At 44.9% G+C, this 15,177-nt stretch overlaps 2 protein-coding genes across 2 annotated transcripts; one reads left to right on the top strand and one right to left on the bottom strand.

The window, feature by feature from the left end:
• Positions 1-292: 292 nt before the first annotated feature.
• LOC106485556 (epoxide hydrolase 1-like) lies at positions 293-11,508 on the top strand. Its single transcript, XM_013943957.2, has 11 exons — positions 293-379; positions 518-674; positions 2,029-2,052; positions 3,028-3,241; positions 4,070-4,250; positions 5,226-5,456; positions 6,214-6,343; positions 7,284-7,498; positions 10,074-10,182; positions 10,513-10,638; positions 11,156-11,508. Exons 2-11 carry the CDS (start codon positions 538-540, stop codon positions 11,355-11,357), a joined length of 1,569 nt encoding a protein of 522 aa, XP_013799411.1. The 5' UTR covers positions 293-379; positions 518-537; the 3' UTR covers positions 11,358-11,508.
• Positions 11,450-14,897, bottom strand: MAD2L1BP (MAD2L1 binding protein). Its single transcript, XM_067293222.1, has 2 exons — positions 14,505-14,897; positions 11,450-13,930 (listed from the first exon to the last, which is right to left on the bottom strand). The coding sequence occupies exons 1-2, from the start codon at positions 14,895-14,897 to the stop codon at positions 13,400-13,402; spliced, it is 924 nt and encodes a 307-aa protein (XP_067149323.1). The 3' UTR covers positions 11,450-13,399.
• Positions 14,898-15,177: the final 280 nt, after the last annotated feature.

Genomic DNA, 15,177 nt, shown 5'->3' on the forward strand with positions numbered 1-15,177 from the left:
TGTGCTCCTCCAAGGGGAGCCTGGCTCCATTTTTCCTATGCCCTCCCACTAGGTCATTGTGGACACCAATAAGATATCCCCTTCACCTTATCTTCTGCAAGCTAGACAAGCCTGGGTACACCACGTGCTCCAGGCCCAACCATCTTGGTGGCCCTACACTGGACTCACACTGGTATGTCAGTGTCTTTCCTGTGCTAGAGAGGCCAGAACTGGACACAGCACTCCAGATGTGGTCTCAAAAGTGTCGAATATAGGGGAAGGATCACTTCACTCAACCTGCTGGCTACACTCTTGATGATACAGCCTGGTACGCAGCTGGCCTTTGTCACAAGGGCACCCTGTTGAACCAGTTTCAGCTTCTTGATCCTGAGGACCCCAGGTCAGTCTCTGCAGAGTTTCTTTCTATACATTTGGCACCCCGCCTGCACTGGTGCACAGGGTTATTCCCTCCCGGTGCAGGACTTTGCATCTGCCTCTGTTGAACTTGACTGAACTTGATTTGCAACCACACACTTAGGCAATAGGTGGCACTAATGGATGATATGGACTGCGTCGTCACTGAGAGAACGTAGCCAAAGAGGAAGCTGGCAGAGGAGACAACGGACTGCTTCACTCAGAGCTGCAGCAACTCAAGGAGGAGCAGGCATGTGGCAGGAGGTCCTTCCCAACGCCTGGTGAGAGCCCCACGGCACCGGGAGGCAGGGACAACGCAGGGGACTCCGCTAGGGTCGGGGTGGGACAAAGCCCCACCGGGTAACCAAGGCTGAGCCAGGCCATCAGAAGGTGCTGGGAACATCTGACTGATTTTTCTTGAACATGATTATGGAAGAGATTTTACTAGACTGTGTCACTCAGAGAGCTCGTTCTCCGACATGCTTGATTTGTTAGCAGTGCCAACTTGGTGATATTGCCATGGTGCCTTGTTTCATGCCTCTGATTAGTTAAACTCTAGGATGTAAGTGCAGGAGGGTGTTATTACATGTTGCATAAGCTGCTCAGCCTCTAAGGAAGTGAAGGCTGATACTGTTTGTTCTCAGGAGCCCTGTTCTCCCCTGGCTGGGAGTGTTTTAAAGAAATACCTACTCACAAATCACACCAGGGTTGTTTCAGAGCGAGTCACCAAATTGCCTCAGATCCTGCCAGGGTCTCCAGTACACACACTGCATTCTGTGCCAAGGGTGGTGGTGGGAAATGGGTGGAAAACCAGCAGACTTGGGTTTTTATCATGGAGTTTCATGTCCTTTGGGATTTTTTTTGTCTTTTCTGTCTCAAGGTATCTTAATTATGACACCAAACAGCTCCCTACATTAGCTGCCTGCCATAGTGTGAAATATCAAGACATTCTCTCATTGCTGCTAATGTGTCTAAATTTCTGATTGTGCTTTTCTAACAAGACAATCTAGCAGGCTAAAAGAGAACAAAGGAGGATGCTTTGTTTTTCTTGCAGGGGGATGACACCTGAAAATTAAGTATCTAGTCAAGAGCAGTTAGAAATAGCAAAGGCATAGCTATTCATTAAACTCTGCACAGGTAAAGGTCCTGCAAGTTTCTCCTCATGCCAGCCACATGGCACAAGTACAGCATGACCAGCAGCAGAATGACCCTTGATCTTGAAAGTTCTCTGCCAAGGTAGTACATCTATCTCTATACAGCGATCAAAACAAACTATTTTCTTGGCTGAAATAACACAGCTGCTCGTAGGATGAAACACTGCAAGGACATTACCCAGTTGTTTGAGGCCTCTTATCTAAATTGTGCTGAAGGAGGGAATATTATGGAAACAAACTACCCAGCTAAAATGTAGCAAAGAAATACCGCTTTTGTGCAGAATCTGTGCTCTGAGGCCCTTTCTTTTTGTCTCATCCAAAAGTAGAAGCAAACTTTCAGATGTGCCCAGATGGCTAAACTGCCTGTGATCCCACGGCTGTGCAGTACATGATGCTGGCAGGCGACATTGTTTGCAGTGTCCCCAAGAATTGGTACCAGACAACACTGCCAGACTGAAAGGATCTTCTTTTTTTTTTGTAGGGAGAGCATCTTGTCCCGGATCAGGTGAGTGAAGTAGCTGCTCTGTGCTAAGGCCTCCACTTTTCTTCAGCTCCCTCAGTGGGGCACAGCATAGTCCTTTCCCTACCCTGCATGATGACAACAAAAGCTTCATTCACAGTCCTCTCACAGCCTCCTGCAACAGGCCCATCCCCAAGGGAAGCTGGAGAGCTTGACACACAGGTCAGAGGGAGGGGAAGGTACATGACGTTTGGGACTGATTGCTCAAGTATTTAAACGTCTTTGAAATGTCCTTCATGTTAAAATCAACTCTGATGTTTGGCTTCCACCCCTGAAGAAAGTCTGAAACTTGACTGTCTAGAAAAGAAATGGGAGCATCAAACAGAGAACCTGACACTTTTACCTGTGGAACACTATGGTGGAGGGCCAGAATTACCCTAAAAGATGCTTGAATCTGTAGGGGAGCTATGTATAAAGTGCTGCTGAGAGGGGCAGGTCCAACACACCTATCTCTCTCCAGAGGTTGAAGACCCTTGTCTCTGCCCTTTCTCCTTAGCCCATTCTGGCTTTGCAGTTTCTCCTCTTGGAGCACTCCAGCTGCTACCATCCCAGTCACTCAAGCACCTGCCTTAAAATACACCTGCCAATATCCTGCTGACCTCTGTTCCCCCAAAGCATCCTGTAGAGAAGGAACCTGCTAGTTCACAAGGAGAGGGCTAAGGAAGCCTTTTGATTGGCAAGTGATGATCAGCAAGGACTTGAGCTCCTCTAATTAGCATTGTTAGAGGTAACCTTGAGGCTTTGGGCTCTTATTGTTAGAGTTTGTGGAACTGTCTGCTTTTGGGGGGAATGCCCCAAACCTTCAAAAGTAACAGTAATCTCCAGCCCCTGTTGACTCCATGGGACTTGTGGGCATCCCTTACTGCTCAAATCCAACCAGTGTGTGAATACAGGTCTCCACATAGTCCCAATACCCTGACACTTTCATTGTTGAATGCAAACAATTTTACACCTCCTTAGGTCTTTTGAATATTCTCAGAAGAATGCAGTCCTGGTCCCTGCAGCTGCTCTGGGGGTTGGAGGGATGCTGGTTTGTTGGCTGATGTCTAGACGCAAGATCAAGACTCTTGAAATGGGTGATGGATGGTGGGGCTCAGGCGAAAAACCCCTTAAAGAAAAAGAAGATGAAAGAATACGGCCCTTCCAGATTGAAACATCTGACAAAGAAATCCAGGTACCAGTGGCTGGGATGTGGGGAGGGGCAGAAAGCTGTGAGGTGGAGCCAGTCCATCATCCATCTTATTTCTTGAAGATGATGTCTTGGGGATATCACCGTTGCACTCAAATACTCCAGTACAGTTACCTACCACCATTAAACGATACACTGCCTAACCATCCTTTATGAAGCAGATGTGAGTTCAAATTCATCATATTGTCCCATAGAGACCTTCCAAGATCACAGACCCTACATGCAACCTGCATCTGCTCCCGCCAAAAGGCCACACTTTGACCAGCAGACTTTTACAGTGGGTCTGAGGATGATGGAGCAGAGTGGGAGGGTTTAGGGAGAGCAGTGGGGCACACTGAAGGGCTTTAGTAGAGGAAAGGCCTGGAAGGGTGGAGAGATGCAGCCTTAATTGAGTCCCAGCATCTCTGTCCCCAACCAACTAGCAGTAGGCAGTTCAGCCAGCTGGGACTGAGCTATGGAAAGGCTTGCTCTTTGATCATCACTTTTTATTCTCTTCCCATCCAGCAGTGCCTGAGAGCTCCTAGCACCAAAAAGCCTAAAGCAAGTTAGCAGAAGGGCAAGAGTAGGACCCCAATACTCCTGGCTACCCTATATAAATTGGTACCCTATAGAAAAGTATATTCCCTATATAAATGACTGAGGATATTGTGCAGAGCGTGTCACTGCTTTGGCAAGGCACTTGGTGTAGCATGTAACGGAGTAAAAGCCAGCAGAGGTGCGAGACTCTGTGCCCGCTAGCACACCTGTCCTGGTGCATAGTGCACGCGGGCAGTCGGCCAGCCTTGCAAGAGTGGTGTGTGCTCCCCTCTGCAGGACCTGCACCACCGCCTCGACCAGGCCCGCTACACACCACCACTGGAAGGGGCAGCCTTCCACTACGGCTTCAACTCAAACTACCTGCAGAAGGTGGTTGCCTACTGGAGGAACCAGTTTGACTGGCGCAAGCAAGTGGAAATCCTGAACAAATACCCTCATTTCCAAACCACCATCGAAGGTGAGGGGGGGTCTCTGCAGTTCAAGCGGGTCCATATGCCTCCCCGTAGCACCTCAGAGGCCTTTCCCATTGGTCACAAATTGCCTTGTCCTCACAACTGCCGTTGTGCTGTGCACCTTTGAAGTCCCTGCTCACTCTGCCCTTGCGAATGGCACATTTGGGACAAAGAGTTCAGGCTGAACACCAGCCCAGACAGCTTGCCCTGCACTCTGAAACAATTTGCTCTGAAATGCACTGAGGGAAGCCAGGGTGATTTCAGATGTTAGAATATTTAAGACAACAGTATGCATAACAGAGCTAAGTGATATGAGTGAAATATCACTAGTGTAGGTTATATTATTGATAACTTTATATAGATTAAGACCATTTTAAATTGACAATAATATTCAAACTGCTTCAAGACAGGGTTCCTTTGGCATTGAACCTGTGCTCATGATATTTTCTTCTGCCACTACCTTGAAATCTCCCTTGAATATTGCCACATTTACCCAAACTGTCAGACTGGGCTTTTTTTTTTCCCCCACTAGTTAAGCCAGGTTAGCTTAGCCAGCCTTTAGATAAGCAATTTTCAGGTAGAACTTGTATATTCCACTTTCCTTTTCATGTTTCTCTTTTTATTGACCATATGATTTTATCATATTTTTGCATGCATCTTACCTGAGTTATGCTGTGTATTTAAGTGCAGCTCTACCTATTTCTATGAAATCAGTTCCTCAGGAGATGCATTCTTAATCTCTTGTGACCCATATGCCTGGGGATGGGATCAATACCCCTGCCTATATACAAAAGAGCAGACATAGGTGAAATACAAGGCACAGTATCCCCTTTCAGCTAGGCAGCTTTTTCCTATGGGTTGGTCGTATAATTTCTGCTATGAAAACTAGCTAGGATTTTTCCACCCTCCTTCTTTGGGGTCCAGAACAGAAACTGAGATGGAACCAGAGTTTTAATTTATATGTCTTGAATTTCTGGCAGGGATCAATATCCATTTTATCCATGTGAAGCCCTCCTACATCCCTCATGGCCAAACTGTTTATCCCCTGTTGATGGTGCACGGCTGGCCCGGCTCCTTCTATGAGTTCTACAAGATCATCCCTCTGCTCACGGAGCCGGACAAGCACAGTCTGAGCGAGGGTGATGTGGTGTTTGAGGTCATCTGCCCATCCATCCCAGGCTACGGCTTCTCAGAGGCACCTCACCAGAAAGGTAAGTGATGAAAAGGCTCTGCTGGAATCACAAGGGTTTTGGAGTAACACCTCAGCCATCACTGGACCCTTGGGCATAGCAGTTTGCGAATGCAGGAGGGCAGATTCTGGGTTTTCTTAAGTTCAGTAAACTTAGCTCTGCACTAATGCCTAGAAGACTGGTGTCTTCTCTGCAGTTGCAAAATGGGAAACAGCTGGCTTGTCTCAACACTGGAGATGGAGAAGCTTAGATGATCAGGATCTGTCCTTGGTGTGAGACTGACACTCCCAACTCATCTTACACAACTCGCTAAACTCTCTGAAAATGAAAGACTTGTGCCCCGCACCTAGATGGGTTCAACCTACTCTGTCATTATCCTGGCAAGTCTCTACAGCATACGTCCTTTCCCCAGGACAGTTTCCTCCAGCCTAGAACCAGAAAAGCTATAAAAGGGAAAGGCTCCAGCGCTCATTCTCTAGCTCCCTGGACTGATACAGGCAAGATCGTGGTGTCTTAGGCTCTGGGGGTGGCTGTGGAGATTTGGACAGCAATGGTAGCTGGAAGCCAAGTCTGCCTTCCGCTTTCTCCAATTCCCATTGCATTTACACTGTCTCTTGTTCTCTATTGTCAGAGAGCAAGGGAGAACAGCATGGCACTCCCTGCCTTTGGGATTATTCAGCAGCACGCTGACACGCCCCTGTTAGGACCACGATCTCTAGCCAGGAAACACACACTAGGACAAACAGGTTTCCTGTGCTGTTTTTCTCTTTACCTGCAGGCTTTGACACCATAGCAGCTGCTCGGATATTTCACAAGCTGATGAGCAGGCTGGGCTTCAAGGAATACTACATACAGGGAGGAGACTGGGGTGCTCAAATTACTACAAACATGGCCCAGATGCTGCCACAGTGAGTAACAACGGCAACAGAAAAGTTGCCTTCAGTTCTTATCCTATTTTCTGATTCCAGGGCCCCGTCCTCCCTCTCACCCTTTCTGCTTTGTGTCCTCCAGGGACATCCCCAACCCTGCGCACTTAATTATGTTCATATGCTTTATACTGATATTGGTTCATTTCTCAGGCTTCCTAAATTTCACCGTTATTTGGCTTCTGCACTAGCTGTGAAAGTAAACTCTTGCATTTTGACTTGAGACCTCAAGAAGGCAGATCCTCATTCAAAATCAGGAAGGAGAGAGACTAAGAAATTTAAAACTTGCTGGGAGAGAAGGAAGGAGGGAGCTCACTTTTTCAGCACCTGAACAGTACCATCACAGCACTTTCCTGTCTGAAATGCGGAGCTGAAAGTGGCTGACCAAAAAAGAAGCATAATACCTTCCTTAGAAGATCACATCATAGCTCACTGTTTAGCATTTAATGAAAAGTGGCCACCACAACCATGCTTAAGTCAGAGAACAAATCAAGGGGGAAAGCTCCTAACATTGTTAGATTGCAAGCAGAGCTCGCTATTCTGGATTGTAATGTAATTATGCTTTGCAGCACTCCCATGTGCAATCTAGTAAAGTTCTTCAGAAAGTACCCAATGCAGCCTGGTTACCTACAGCACAGAATGATAAGAGTTAACAGTCAGACCTATCAGCACAGATATGCCACATCCGTAAAACTGAGTGTCTAAAATTAACATCATACAAATGGCACAGCTGGACGGAGCTGGCATCAACTGCACCATTTCTAGCTTTTTTTTTAATAACAAAAACATGAATTTTTTTTATATATATATTTGGCTCAGTGAAATGCTTCTATCACAGCTCCCGTCAGACTTATTTTCTAGAGAATTTGGAGACAGAAATTCTCTTGATTTTTTAACTTTCTATCCATTAACTTGATTTTAGGTCTGTGAAAGGGCTTCATCTGAATGTCGTCTTCATCAATGAATGGGGTTTGGGAAGGATGATCTCTGTGATGCTTGGGGCTTATGTACCATGGCTTGTAGGCCTCACCAGAGAAGATGTTCGACGTGTGTACCCTTTTCTCCAGAAGAACATATATGACCTTTTGCGGGAATCTGGATACTTACACATCCAAGCCACCAAACCAGACACTGCAGGTAATGAACCTGAGATGGAGACTCCGCAAATATTACTTTTCACACTCTTTAAAATGGTATGCGACTTCTCTTGGGAAAAGAAAAACCCTCATCAAAAAGCCACTTAAAGTGAAGCATGTATCTTGAAACTGAAGCTTCTAGAAATAAAAGTGGATCAAAATAAGAAAAAGATCATAAACAAGTGCAATGTGAAACTGCAGAAAGGCAGACTCAGTCCTAACACTTTGAAAGCAGAGGGCCTGACAGTTGGGGTCAATATAAAAGGGGTCTGAAGAAAGATATAGCCATCTCAGAAAAGTTAACAAATTTAGGGGGATTCTTTTATTGAAATAACCCCTCATCAGGAAAGACAGCAGAGCTGTCTCAGACCGAAGTGTCACTAGTGGAGACCTTAGAAAAAATAGCACTTCATCATGGGAAGCCACTGAAAAGTTCAAAAATAACTCAGAAACTGAAATGTTAACTGATGACCAGTCTGTTGCTTGACCTGATCTCAATACCAAAGGAATAATAGGAGGCAAATAAGATGCCAGTTTAAGAGCTGAACAGTGGAGGGGAGGCAGTCACAGAAAAATACAAACCAGTTTGTCTAGTCTCAATGGTAAGCAAACTAGCAGAACTATTCTAAAGAATAAAGAGTTGATTCACAGGTGATAATAATGTCATAGGGAGGAGCCAACATGGTTTTGTAGAAAGAAATCATGTTTCACAAATCAAAGTTCTGGCAGAATCAAAGAGCAGTAATGTAACATATCTGGATTTCCAAGCAATTTTTATTGAGGGGTCTCTCCAAATGTTCTTAAAGAATAAAACTGCCTTAAGAAAAGGATTAACATCATGGATTAATGAATAGTTAACATAAGAATCTAAGCATAGGAATAAGTGCTCAGGCTTCAGTGGAGGGAGAGTATCACAAAAATCTGTGCTGGGACCTGTGCATTTCAACATGATCTTAATTTCTCTAGAGTAAAAAGTTAACTATTAAGGGAAAATCTGTCAGGTATCCAGGATTTGGTTTAATCTAAAGCTAACTGCAGAGAGTTGCAAAGTCTGTTTGATCAGAAGTGACTGGTTGATTAGAATGGCCAATAAAAATTGATGTCAACAAAGTGCAAAGCAATTTAAACAGAGGAGGAAAAGTTCATAAAAAAAATCACAACTGGTTGTTGCCATAAGAGAAGACTCCTGAGTCATGATGGGTAGTTCTTTGAAAATATCAGCCAGACCAAAGTTTAAGAATCTTACAAACTTTTTAAGAAAACAAAAAGAGAAAGACAAAACTCTGTAAATCCGTGATAACCAAAAATCTGTTGTCTCTCTATTCACCCTGTTTCAAAGGTATGTTTTAGAATCAGAAGAACACAGACATGGGAGAAAAAGATGATTGAGGTCACCAGGCAGCTTCCTTCCATACAAGGACAGTACATAGTCAATTTAAAAATGACAGGGCTCTTACAGCACACTAAGACTGTGAGATGTAGAAAATGAATAGGGGAAAAAAGAAAAAAAAAAACTTACTACCTGTTCAGTCTCAAGAAATATCTTCATTAGTTGCATTTAATTCTCATCAGGCAGGTTTAAAGCAAAATTGCTGTATTTTCACTCAGCATAAATTGCAGTTTTTAAGATGTGGTACAGGCTGAAGGACTAATAGGCTGCAAGGCTGTTATATCCAAACATCTAATCCATGGACCTTGAACATAGTGGTTGAGAGGCAGCTTTTGGCACAGAAGACCTAAAAATGCTTATTGCTGGTGGGTCATGCACTAGATGGCACATTTTAGCCTGACCTACTGCCAGGCAAAGCCTTTACATAACTTATAACCTGTAGTAAATCACTCTGAGCTTGCCAATGCAGGGAAAGGGTCAGCCATGTCCACTATTACCTGAGACCTTGTTGTGCATGGTCTTCCACAAAGTCACTCAATGCTAAAGTTGCATGAAAATACACCTGAGATAATACACAGTACTTTATATACTGTAAAACTACAGTATATAGGGTACTGCACAGGAATTTTCCCAAGACAAGCCTCTATCACTATTGGTATAATCGTTATCTTGATTTATAGTTAAGAACACATGGATGATATGCTACATACATGCTAGGTTTATGTTTGCTATAGTGTTCCCCAATGGCACGAAGAGTTAACTGGTGCGCAGCACTTTTCACTCTTAAAAATAAAAGGTGATGAAACAGCACTCAAGGGCCTGGTTATCTATCCTTACCAGGATAGTGCTCTCAAACAGTTCATCTGAAATTTTTTTTTAGTGTGCAACACTTTCACATCCCCAGCATGGTGCTTCTTCCATGCATCACCAGGAAGCTGACAGGACTTGCTTAACTCCTAACCTCTCAGGTATGGAAACTACCCAAGTTCGTAGTGCTGTCAGTTACAGCCTGAACTCTGTTGGGGTAAATTTGTCAAGAATAAAGTAGCGCCAGGGCTAATAAAACAAACTCTGCTGAATTCTCATAGAAAACTTTGAAGAATTCTTAAGAGTCCAGTTTAACTTTAACTGAAGTACTGCAATGCCATGCAAGTACAAGAGGTCTCCTGTTTTTCTCCTGAATTAGGTTGTGGATTGAATGACTCCCCTGTGGGGCTTGCTGCATATATTTTAGAGAAATTCTCTACCTGGACTGATAAATCATTTCTGCACAAGGATGATGGAGGCTTGGAAAGGTAAGAAAACAGATGCTCTTTCATGAGAAGACTCTTTAAAAGAATAGATGATAACTAATAAGGAGAGAGAAAAACACATTTGCCAGTTGAAGTTGACTCTTAAGGATGAAAGATTACACATGACAAGTAGCAGTTCTAAATTATAATAGACTGTCTGCAAGCTACTGCTTCAGCACCAGGCAGTTTTGCTCCAGCCACATGGATGCCAATTAACTTACTGCTTGAAAATGAGTGGAAAACAAGAGGACTGACAGTTCTTCAGTGCATGAACCCGCTATTGTGCATTGAGAAATAGCTTTCGGCACAACTTTTTCTTTTTCCTCTCAACAGCAAATACTCTCTAGATGAGCTCTTGACCAACGTGATGATTTACTGGGTGACATCATCCATTGTGTCCTCAATGCGTTTCTATAAGGAGAACTTCTCCAAGGACCCTGATTTAACTGCTGCTTGGAGGTAACTAAGTGGCAGGTGCAGGATAGATTTGCAACAGAAATTAGGATTGGACCACATTTGCCTGTATAAACATTTAGATCACTTACAACAAAGTTAACACACACAAAAAAAAAATCCAGGTTCTTATTTCCTGTTGATAACTATACTTAAGGGTCACTTTTCCTTTGAACCTGTAATGCACATAAGCTGGCTTATGGCCAAGGCAGTGCAGGGAACATACTTAAGGAGATTCATACACATTTTTGTTCAAAATACAGCTTAAAATTTTGAAACATTTTAAGATTGAACTCTGTTTACAAGGTCAGCTCTACTTTACACATCTTTGGATGTAACAATTTTTAAACTCAAGGAGACCCCCAAATACAGGTGAAGCACTTCAGCTGGGTACAGACCACAAAATGAGTTGCTGTAGTGAAACTTCTCCAACTCACTGTAGCAGTTACGGGAGTCAGAAGAGTTTTATAGACTTTCCCCAGGAATTGTCTTTTAAAAATGCGGTTAACTAATGTCCTTTTAGGGTCAACATATACGTTCCCACAGGGATTGCAGCTTTTCCTCAGGAGATAGCACATACACCACGCATCTGGGCAAAGAAGAACTTCAAGAACATTGTCACTTACTCTTACATGCCACGTGGGGGGCATTTTGCTGCCTTTGAGGAACCAAGGCTTCTGGCACAAGACATCAGGCACTTTGTCAGAAAGGTGGAGCAACTGTGAACCTACAGTTCAGATATGTAAAGAGAATCAAAGCATGTTGTTCTGCCACTACCAGAAGCACTACTTTGAAGGATTAAATAAATCCACTGTAGTCACATACAGAAGCATTTTATTTTGATGATAATGATTATAACTATTAAACTTATAATCAAGCTCTAAAGCTCTTCATAAGAAAAAAAGCATCTTGTCTTCTTTTGTTCCTAGCACCCTATCATTGCTGCATTCATAGTTCAAGTATAACAGAATATGTAAACAGTTTAATGCAATAACATTGCACTCATTTCAGAGAGGAGGGGAAAGGGACAGGCCCCTTGTTCCTCAGAACGAAGGCTTCTGTTCAAAAGCTTCTTTAAATATTTGAGTGCTAACATTCTTAAATATGCATTACAAGCAGCATTGGTGGAAGTAGAGGGTTTTGATTTCCTGAGCACAAACCACTTCACCTGTTCAAATTACATTTCATTCAAGAGACCTGTGATTACACACTGAAGTGGGCAGCTGCACATAAGGCAACTTTCTTCATTCTAGCAATTTCTTCATGGAGCTAGTTTTAGCAGTCACTACATCTTTATTAACAGTTGACAACAGATAGTAAGGCAGAGACAGCACTCCTAGAGTTCTCCAAGCTCAAAAATATCAACTTAACTACTTTCCTTCCAGTTCTATAATCTTATTCTACTCCAAAAGGTCAGACAATTAAAAAAAAAAGGAATAAGTGCAGAAGGTTATTTCACCCTTTATCCTCCTTTCAACAGATCTTCTACTACCCCAGGGTGCACTTAGTGCTAGTAAGAAACTACAGGCAACCTCACCACCAGCAGCCTACAGTTTCAAACAGGAGAGAGATATTTAGAGCTATTAAACTCATTGCATTATAGGTATGTACCAGCTGATTCAAGACTACTCCAGTGGATATCTAATTTGACAGTGTGCTCTAAGGTTTCTCTCTGTGTCCCATTCTGCACTAGATATCAGACCTGGTACAGAAAAAAGGGCTCAAGTTCCACTTCCATGTAATACAGGGCATTCTGATTTGGAACAGGAAGTTCACAGTTAAAGATAGGGCTGAACTTGATCATATCCCCCTCATCTCTTTTCCATATTTCAGCAAGGTTTAGAGTCCAAGACTAACATTTCTAAGAGATAAAAGTAAGCAAGAACTGAACTTTTTTATGACAATACATCAGTATAATGGGGCAGGAGTCCTAACTTCCTCTGAAGAGTGCTAGAACAAAAATTGCTTACTCTTGATTTTAACTGTATAACAAACTGATTATCAAGGCTGTTGGACTAAAAGTTAGTAAAGAGACACCAAAATGTGCTTTCATGCCTCCACAGGACTGCTTAACCTCTTTTTACAAGTAGAACACCATGCTAGGTATGAAATCTCCCAGTTGCTGAGAAGTCCCACTCTTTGGATGATTAACTAGCTCAAATTGAATTATGGGAGTCTAGTTTTATCAAATAGATGGCCAGACACTTGAGTACTCAAATTTGATCAGACTACAGGGAAAGATCTCCTTTCCCAGCAGTGGGGTAGGTAAGAATTGCTATAGCCTTTATAGTAAAGGCTATAAAGCTCTGGAAAGGCCAACTGATTAATCATCATGTACATTTTTTAGAGGCCCAAACAATTTGCTAAAGTAGTAATTATTGCTAGAGGAATTGCTGCATTAAAACTCAGGAGAGAGAAGACTGTATCCAGTATTTGCCAGTTCAATAAGAATGCTGCAAAAAAGTTTTACTCCCAGCACAACAGTTCATCTTCTTTGCCACAGCCCAGGTCCCTAAAGAATGCCTGTATCTATATGTAGCTGTGCCTTAAAAGGTATTTGCTTTCAATAACAATTCTTTACAAGGAAGAATTTTACAGCTGTTTCATAGAAAGATGAACACAGTCCAGCTACAGGAAGATAGCAGATGCCCTGGAGAAAAAGATCTAGAGAGACAAGAATATGCAATTGCATTTGATAAAATAGTCATCACCTAAAGCAGCACCAAAAGGTTATTCAATAATCCATTAAAGTTCTATAAAGCACAAGTCATTCATGAAACCCCTTGAGTGTCACTGGTGCTTGAAACCATATGTAATCCTCCCAGGCAGAAGTCATAACCTGAGGAGATGAGGCACTTATACTGATATCTCCATCAGAGGACAAGCTGATAGTTAGCTTCCTTCCTCGAGTCGGCACTTTGTAGTTGAGCTTGGGCCGGAACCAATCAACACCACAATTGCGGTGTCCTTGAAGCATAACAACAGTGCCCACGACAGGGAGAACCTTAAGTTCACTGAAGACATCCGCAATGAAGAGGGAGTGAAAAAGCTTACGCATGCAAAATGGGGTTTTCAGGCTCTCCTCAGCACTGCCCACACAGATACCCTCTAAGTTGAGCTCATAAAGCTCCTTGGGGCTCATGGCATTGCCACCAAGCAGGATAAGAACACGGGGAACCAGCGTCAAACTGAACATCACTTCCAAGTGCTGGAGCACCCCCTCCAACTCCATCAGCACCTGCTGGCATTTCTTGCTTGCCATGTCCATGGAAGGTGGCTTCTTAATCATGTCTCCATCCTATGGGGGGGAGGAAGAAAGTATATTTGAGAAAATTAGGGAGAAGGTGTTAACATGCCCTTTCGAAAAGAAGGCACATCCCTTCCCTAATACTCAAAGGTTAGGCAGATTTTTTTTTTTTTTAAGAGGTACAGATAGGCTCATGTGGAATCAGAAGGTCGCAGAGGAACACAAAATGCCATTCTGTAGCTGCTGAGCTTGAATCTGCATAAGGCTACTAATGGATTCCCCACAAGGCTTAGAAATCCCATCTTTCAAAGGTGTGAAACCACCCTGAGCCACGTAAGAGCAAGAAAACACTTGGTGGGCTTGTCTGAGCGACAAAGGTAAAACAGCAAGTAGCACGCTTTGAGGGGAAATTGGGACTCAAGGGACAAACAGTAACATTTGAGATCTTTAACTATCGACCTATTTTAAAATAAAGTTGTGGCTCATTAAGGCTAGCGCTAATACAGCCGTCTTACTCTAGACGGAGACGACACAGCTGGCGCATAAGAAGCGACACACCGAGCTAGAGCAACCCGCCGGCCAAGCGCCACCCGCGGGCTCCCAAGCCAGCGCCCCCGCCGCCCACCTGCGCCGCCCGCCGGCAGAAGTAGACGAGCTGCTCGTAGGGCAGCGGCAGCTGGTGCCGCTGATGCAGGACGTGCTTGAGGAGCTCGCAGGCGAAGCGGCAGCAGCTCTCACGGCTCACGGCGCCCGGGAACACCACCGACACCGAGGAGCACCCCGCCACCACCCCGCTCCGCCGGGGCCGGGACCGCGCCCCGCCGCCCCGCTCCGGGGCGGCCGCCGGCAGCGCCTCAGCCGTGAGGAGCGGCGACAAGGCAGAGGACGCCCGCCCAGGAGGGACGGGGGGAGCCGCCGCCGGGGCGCAGGACCGCTCCGCGCTGCCCGGCGCCGCCATTTTCTGACCAGCAGCGGGCGGCCAGGTCGAATTTGAATGGCTGCCGCCGCGGGGCATCATGGGAGCGCTCTCCTTACGCGGGTTCCGGGGGCGGCGCCGCCGCCATTTTCGTTGGGGTGCAGCAGGCTCGGTGCTGCGCAGCCCGGCCTGGCCCCGGCGGAGGGAGGGGGAGCGGCCGGGCTGTGGGGTGCGCTGGCACGGGGTTGCCCCAGTGGCTTCCCAGGAGCCCTCCAGTAGCTAGGGCGAGCGGGTTTTGCCCCGGTGCCGTGCCCCCCCCCCCCCGGGAAGAGGTGGTCAGCGAGCGCCTGTCGCACGCCCCCGGGCACGGGGCCCGCCGGGG

This window comes from Apteryx mantelli, chromosome 3, assembly GCF_036417845.1.
Source record: "Apteryx mantelli isolate bAptMan1 chromosome 3, bAptMan1.hap1, whole genome shotgun sequence".
NCBI classification, from domain to species: domain Eukaryota; kingdom Metazoa; phylum Chordata; class Aves; order Apterygiformes; family Apterygidae; genus Apteryx; species Apteryx mantelli.

Bases quoted from the DNA above. Each gene is read 5' to 3' on its own strand.
- MAD2L1BP (XM_067293222.1), bottom strand. From the start codon at position 14,897: ATGATGCCCCGCGGCGGCAGCCATTCAAATTCGACCTGGCCGCCCGCT. The intron at 13,931-14,504 runs GTGGGCGGCGGG...TCCCCCCCATAG, and splicing joins TCTGCCGGCGGGCGGCGCAG to GATGGAGACATGATTAAGAA.
- LOC106485556 (XM_013943957.2), top strand. From the start codon at position 538: ATGATATGGACTGCGTCGTCACTGAGAGAACGTAGCCAAAGAGGAAGC. The intron at 3,242-4,069 runs GTACCAGTGGCT...TCCCCTCTGCAG, and splicing joins CATCTGACAAAGAAATCCAG to GACCTGCACCACCGCCTCGA. The intron at 7,499-10,073 runs GTAATGAACCTG...CTCCTGAATTAG, and splicing joins CACCAAACCAGACACTGCAG to GTTGTGGATTGAATGACTCC.